This window comes from Chenopodium album, chromosome 7, assembly GCF_948465745.1.
Source record: "Chenopodium album chromosome 7, dcCheAlbu1.1, whole genome shotgun sequence".
Classification (NCBI taxonomy): Eukaryota; Viridiplantae; Streptophyta; class Magnoliopsida; order Caryophyllales; family Amaranthaceae; genus Chenopodium; species Chenopodium album.
The window spans coordinates 8,111,753-8,119,489 of record NC_137840.1 but is presented as its reverse complement, the minus strand read 5'-3'; the positions used below and the strand labels follow the sequence as shown (position 1 = coordinate 8,119,489).

Genomic DNA, 7,737 nt, shown 5'->3' with positions numbered 1-7,737 from the left:
ACTTTCTCCAATTTCTCCTAAAACTCCGCACATGGAGAAATGGAGCAAGTATTTAAAAACGGAGGGAGTAGCACACTAATAAATGACCTCCTACAGAACTATGAATTAGAAAACATTGAACAGATACTATATCATAATTTTAATGAAAATAATTTTTTTTAAAAAATTACAAAATTGTCAGGAATTGAGTTTCCTTAATCGTATTACTGTATGAACAAGTATATATATACAACATAACAAGATATTAGGGCCGATAACATTGGTCCATTAGCTATACAACATTAGGCTTAACACCCCCCTTAAGTTGGAGCATGCAAATCACAAATTCCCAACTTGCCAAGTAAATACAAAAATTGGTTTTTGCTCAATGCATGCCTTTGTGAAAATATCCGCTAGTTGATCCGTTGTCTTCACATACGACGGACTAATAATCCCTTCCTGAATTGCATCCCGAACATAATGACAGTCAATCTCAATATGTTTAGTGCGTTCATGGAAGATCGGATTCTGCGCAATATATAACGCAGATTGACTATCACAAAACAAGCTCATCGCACACGGATGCGAAACTCCCAAGCTGTCGAGTAGTGCCTTCAACCATTTTAACTCATTAGTGGCCTTCGACATCGAACGATACTCTACCTCAGCAAAAGATTTAGAAACAGTATCCTGCTTCTTAGTCTTTTAAGAAACAGGAGAACCACCAAGAAACACCAACCAACCAGTAATCAAACGTCTCGTCAAAGGACAACTAGCCCAATCTGAGTCACACCAAACTATCAAATGTAAATCGCAATCTGAATTCAATAAAATCCCTTAACCCGGACAACCCTTCAAGTAGCGAACCTTACGAAGGGCTGCCTCCCAATGATCTTGACAAGGTTGTTGCATAAATTGGAATAGAATATTGTGTATGCCAGATCAAGTTTAGTGAAAGACAAATAGATCAAGTGATCCACAAGACGCCGATGCATTTCGGGGTTTGCAATAGAAGGTGCCTCTGATTTTGCCAGAGTATGGTTTTTCTCAATTGGAGTACCTGCCGGGCGTGCCCCTAGTAAACCAAAATCTGCAATAATATCAAGAGTATATTTCCATTGGCAAAAAAAATATTCCCTTCAAACTACGTGCAACCTCAAGACCAAGAAAGTACTTCACACACCTAAATCTTTCATACGAAAACAGTCACTCAAATATGATTTGAATTGTGAAATTGCAGAAGAAGTATTTCCAAAAACAGTAAAATCATCAACATATACGAGAACACTGAGATGGACCGACCCTTGATTCAGAGTAAAAAGTGAGTAGTCAGAATACGATTGTGTAAAACCGTACCTTTTGAGAGAATCGGCCAATTTGGCAAACCAACATCGTGGTGCCTGTCGAAGACCATACAAGGATTTTTGTAGACGACATACCAAGACAGATCGTGAACCATGGAATCTCGGTGGAGGCTTCATGTACACCTCCTCGTCAAGGTCATCATGAACAAAAGCATTGTGGACATCCATTTGATGTAATTCCCAATTTTTCGCAGTACACTAGTGGAAAAAAGTCTATTTGTAACGGGTTAATCGTAACGGGCATGTTGTTGCTTGTTACAATAACATCATTCGTAACGGGCAATATTAATGTCCGTTACAAAAACATTTCAATCCGCGTAAAAAATGAGTATTTGTAACGGGCGGTAAGGTGTCCGTTACAAATAAATACTTATTCGTAATGGGCACCTTACTGCCCGTTACGAATAAATTTTTATTTGTAACGGACAATTACTGACAGTTACAAATACTAAGTTATTCGTAACGGACATTTTCTGTCCGTTACAAAAAGTAAAGTCAACACGAGATTGACCAACTTATTTGTAACTGACTTAAATTGTCCGTTACGATTAATTGTTCAAAATTACCCTCAAAAATTTTCAAACCCTAAAAACTTTTCAATCCCCTTTTTTCATTTTCCCTCCCTCAAACTCAGCTCGATCTGTTGTTCCCCATTGAAGCGCAATCTCAACTTGTTGAAGCTCCTTCGCCGGTCTTTTGTTTCTCCGTCGCCGGTCCTCTGTTTCTCCGTCGCCGGGCCTCGTCTCTTCTCCTCCCTTTCTCCTTGCAAGCTCCGGTGGTCGGCTCTTTTTCTTCGTCCCTTCTCCATCCCTTTCTCCCTTGCGAGCTCCGTTCGCTTGCTCCTCGCCATTTCCGCCGTTTGCCACAGCAAATCTAGACAGAATTATAGGAAGCCCCAATGTCACCGGTTCGGACTCATCAGAATCTTCTTTAATAAAAAAAAGCACAGTCCGAGTTACCTCAAGATCTTGTTCTAATTTGTTGCTCCCACTTCTCGAAACTTGTTGTTTAACGAGTCGGACATCAATAGGAGCAAAAACACCAAAAAACAAAGCAAGGTACTCCACCTCTGCACAACAACTAGTGCCACAAACCACAAGTTTTTTAAATTGTTCAAACTGCTGATCTTGTTTACGAGTATCAATAATCTTATCAATAAAGGTGAACTGACTAATGGTGGTTTTCTCTGTCGTTTTCTCAGGTGGTTTTCTCCGGTCTCCTTTGCAAGCTCTCTACTCGAAACTCAAGAATCCAGGTATTTTTTTTTCTTTTTTCTTTTTTGAATTTGAATTTGAATTTGAGCTTGAGTTTTTGATTTTGTTTGTTATGAATTTGAGTGGATTTTTGGATAATTGATGTTGATTTTAGAAGTGGGGGGCCGAGTTGATACTGTGAAGTGGGAAAGTTGGAATTCTTAATTTTATATATTTGTTTGTGAATTATTATATAATAATGAATAAAGAAAGGGTTAATTTGTTTAAGGTTGTTGATTATTGAAATTATCTAAGTTGATGAAATTTTCTGTTTATTATATAATATAGCTGGTGATGATTAGTGTGAGCTGTATTTGAGGATCACCTGGGTTTTATTGTGACGTTGCAATGATTATATCTGTCTTCGGATTCTCGTATTTGAGGTTTAATTGGGTTTTATTGTGATCTTGCAATGATCGGCATCGAATCGATGCTATTTATGGCTAGCTGGGCAATGCTTAGGAACAGAATTATTGTTTCTTACGGAGTAAAATCTGTTGGGATTTTAGAATTTGCTATATAACTATATCGTCGTAAAGATTTGAGGATATAATGAGTTTTTGGTAGCTATAGTTTAATGAAAGGGATTTAGGTTACTTGTTTCCTTTTTTCATTCTAGTTGAATTATAAAAAAAATGCTTCTTTTGTAGAAAATAATTTTCTCATTGTATGGTAAATGAAAGCCTGCGAACGGCTTGGGATTCTTTTCTTACAAATAATTTTAAGGCTTCGGGCAATTTTTCTCCTTTTTTTTGCCGTTGGATTGATGTACCAAAGATGAGAGCTATAACTACTTGATAATTATGTGACGAATTCCTAAGAATTAGAGGTAGAGGTGAATATTTTTCTCGCATTTGGAAATTTTGAAGTATGTTTTACTTTATATAGATACTTTTAGTGTATAGTTTCATGGTTGGTCTATTTTATTGTATGTGCATAATTTATTTGCATCAAATATCAAATTTTCTTTGTTAGGTAAATAACTCATGTTTATGTGTTTGGTTACTTTTATTTGACATGATTGATCTTGAATGTGTTAATATTTATTATGCATTATATTTTCATATGCCTAGATACCCGTTCAAGATTTACTCATTAGGAGTAAATCTTGAATAGTCCCCGTTTGGGACTGTTCTTGGAATTGTATTCTCACTTAGGATGTAAATGGTTGCTTGTTTTTTGGAAGTAAAGGTAATTTTGTGTTAGCATTCCCTAATGTGTTCTCGGGGTACATATGTAATTAAGAAATTAATTAAATCGTGTACTTTGAGAACCATAGGGAAATGCTGCCGAAATTTCCTTAGGGCCGAAAAATGGTCAACCATTTGCTAGTGAGAATACACTTCCAAGGATGGGTTAGGTTGGAGCGATAAGGACCTTTGGAATCATGCATTTGGAATGTGTTGATATGTGATGTTGAATATAATTTGTTTCTTGGGTTTTAATCATACATTTTTAGAAATGGACCGTCGTTGGATGTATAGTGGTTCTCGAACCACACCTGAATACTTAGCCGGGGTCAACGAGTTCTGTAGAATCGCAGTGCAACACCAATGGAGTACACTCGTTGAACAAAGGCTAACCAAAGCAAGACCTATTTTCTGCCCTTGTCGTGATTGTAACAATGTGAAGAGGTGGGAAGACATTAAGAAAATAGAGTACCATTTGATTATTCGTGGGTTTATGCCAGACTACAGTATTTGGTATTGACATGGTGAAAAATTTCCTCCCGCGGATAATTCTTCTATTAACGACAATGAAGCTGATGAGAGAGAGCCGAATGGTTTTGATGATAATGAAGTGGGTTTTAATGATGATGTTGAGGAAGACAGGATAGAAGAGATGATAGACGGGTTAGGCGATCATGTTAATGAAGATTCTCATATATATGAGAATGTGTCGAAAGCAGCTGAGACACCGTTGTATCCTGGTTGTTCTAAGTATTCCAAGCTTTCTGGGATTTTAACTTTATATAACTTGAAAGCGAAGAGCGGGTGGACCAACACTAGTTTCACTTTGTTGTTGGAAACCCTCTCTGATATGTTTCCAGAAGGAAATGACATTCCTAAGTCGACTTACTATGCGAAGAAGTTGATGTGTCCATTGGGTTTAGAGTACACCAAGATCCATGCATGTCCTAATGATTGTGTGCTATATCGAAAGGAGAATGCAAAATTGGATGCTTGCCCAAAGTGTGGTGTGTCACGATACAAGCGAGAGGGCTTAAATAAGGATCCCTTGAAGTGGCCACCATCTAAGGTAGTATGGTATCTTCCTATAATACCAAGGTTGAAGCGCCTGTTCTCAATTAAGGATGAAGCAAAGAAGTTGGTTTGGCATGAAAATGAGAGGAAGAAGGATGGGTTGATCAGACACCCAACTGATTCGTTGCAATGGAAACACATTGACAAGACATTTCGGGAAGGAACCGAGGAACATAAGACTGGCATTAAGTACGGATGGGATGAATCCATTTAGCACTCTTAGTAGTCAACATAGTACATGGCCTGTTCTTCTGTCAATATACAATCTACCTCCTTGGTTGTGCATGAAGCGCAAGTACATCATGTTATCACTTCTAATCCCAGGTCCTAAACAACCTGGCCATGAGATAGATGTTTATTTGGAGCCCCTTATTGACGATTTGAAACTGTTGTGGGATGAAGGTGTTGTGACATTTGATGCTCTTTCGGGTACAAATTTCAGATTAAGAGCCATGGTGTTTTGTACTATTAATGACTTTCCTACATATGGAAATTTGTCCGGGTACAAAGTCAGAGGACAAAAACCATGCCCTATTTGTGAGGATGACATGCAAATTACACGCTTGAAGCATTGGGGGAAGAATGTGTACATGCATACCAGACGATCACTTCGTCGAAATCACCCATACAGGAAGATGAGACAACAATTCGACGGGCATGTTGAGAAGGGAGTGAGTCGTGAGCCATTGACAGGAATTGAAGTGTATGAGAAAATTAAAAATGTTAAGACAATCTTCGGTAAGATGCACAGAGAGATACCGAAGAAGGGTGTGTTGTGGAAAAAAGTGTCTAAGTTGTGGGATCTGCCTTATTGGAAGCACTTGTCGGTTCGACATTGTCTTGATGTTATGCACATTGAAAAAAATGTTTGTGAGGCACTAATTGGGACTTTGTTGAATATCAAAGGAAAGACAAAGGATGGTGTTAATGTGTGTAGAGACATGAAGGAAGCCAAAATTCGACCTAAGTTATGGGCTGAGGAAAATGAAGCAACGAAAAAAGCATTTTTGCCCCATGCGTGTTATACATTGTCTAGAGAAGAAAAAAAGATCTTTTGTGAGTGTTTGAAAGGAATCAAGGTGCCGACAGGGTATTCGTCGAACTTAAGGCGTTTTGTTTCTACTACCGATAAGAAAGTTGTTAGTATGAAGTCCCATGATTGTCATGTGATGATGCAAGTGTTCATGCCAATTGCACTCCGAGGCCTTTTGCCAAAACATGTTAGGCATGCTATTGTGAAGCATTGCTTGTTTTTCAATGCAATTTGCAGTAAGGTGATAGATCCAAAAACACTCGACGATATGGAATATGATATTGTTGAAACATTATGCAAATTCGAGATGTATTTTCCTCCTTCCTTTTTTGATATAATGACTCACCTTGTTATGCACTTGCCTCGTGAGATAAAGGATTGCGGTCCTGTATTTATGCGTTGGATGTACCCTTATGAGAGGCAAATAGGTACTTTGGCAGATAAGGCAAAGAACAGAGCAAATCTTGAAGGGAGCATCGTGAAAGGGTTCATAGCAGAGGAAGCAGGGAACTATTGTTCAGTGTTTTTAGCTAAGGCTAAAGAAATTGGGATTCCGACTTCTCGTCATGAGGGAAGACTTCAAGGAAAGGGTACAGTAGGTCGGAAATTGGTTAAACCTCCACTTGATCGATATAAGAAAGCCCACCGATTTGTGCTACAAAACCTATCTGCAGTTCATCCATATATTGAAAAACATCTTCATGAGTTGAAAATTCACAATCCCAGGATCAGCTCCTATGCATTGATGCAGGAGCATAATCGCCACTTTGTTGAGTGGTTTGAAGGCCAAGTGAAGCTTGAATTGAGTAGAGATGAGAATGTTTCTGAAACGATCAAGTGGCTTTCACGAGGTCCACAACCACTTGTGTATACTTATGAGGGTTACGATATCAATGGATTTACTTTTGCCACTTGTTGTCAAGATGAAAAAAGTGTGCAACAAAATAGTGGTGTTGTCGTGGTTGCATCTTCTACTGAATACTCAAGTTCTAGGGATACAAGGCCAGTTGAAGCTACACAGGAATATTACGGTGTCATTCAAGAAATCTGGGAGTTGGATTATGTTGATTTCACAATTCCTTTATTTCGTTGCACATGGGCTGATAACCGTCGTGGTATGAAAACCGATGAGTTATTTGGATTCACCTTGGTTGACTCTAGTCGTTATACTGATGGTGAAGAGCCTTTTGTATTAGCCTCACAATCGAAAAAAGTATTCTACATCAAGGATAATATAGATCCGCAATGGCGTGTTGTAGTTGAAGGCAAGAGAAAAATTGTGGGTGTAGAAGATGTTGTGGATGAAGAAGAGTATGACCAATTTGATGACATCCCGCCTATAACAATGGGAGTGCAACCTCTACAAGAAGGGGAAGATATTGTTGGTGATGTAGAGTATGATCGTGAGGAAGGGTTAGTGGTTCCTATACCTACAACCAAGGTTTGTGTTATTGTATTCCTTTAACAATAGTATTTTTTTGCAATTAATATTGAATTTATTAAATTGGTATATATCTAAATCATTAATTTCTTTATTGTATAGTATTTACATTAATATGATTTTATTGTTATGATTTTGATTCTATTCTTGTTAATTTCATTCTTTGTGTAGGTGTAGGCATACTACAATGGAAGAAAATAGAGATGATCATGATGGACAGGAACAATCTGGTGACATGGATGCCTCCACTTCCCAAGTAAAATCTTCTACAAAAAAGGGACGAGGCCCGTCCAAATCAGTCCAAACAATTACACCCATGTTCCTCGAATTTGATGAGTTTGACATGCCTATTGGAAAGTGGGAATCTGCTTATGGGAAGCAAATTGGTAATTGTGCTCAATGA

The 7,737-nt window shown here is 38.1% G+C and overlaps 2 protein-coding genes across 2 annotated transcripts; both read left to right on the top strand.

Annotated features, from left to right (window-relative positions):
• The first annotated feature begins 4,057 nt into the window (after positions 1 to 4,057).
• On the top strand, positions 4,058 to 5,074 carry LOC145639959 (uncharacterized). Its single transcript, XM_081691274.1, has 2 exons — positions 4,058 to 4,292; positions 4,359 to 5,074. Exons 1-2 carry the CDS (start codon positions 4,058 to 4,060, stop codon positions 5,072 to 5,074), a joined length of 951 nt encoding a protein of 316 aa, XP_081547400.1.
• An 88-nt stretch (positions 5,075 to 5,162) lies between these two features.
• Positions 5,163 to 7,737, top strand: LOC145639958 (uncharacterized). Its single transcript, XM_081691273.1, has 2 exons — positions 5,163 to 7,306; positions 7,506 to 7,737. The coding sequence occupies exons 1-2, from the start codon at positions 5,163 to 5,165 to the stop codon at positions 7,735 to 7,737; spliced, it is 2,376 nt and encodes a 791-aa protein (XP_081547399.1).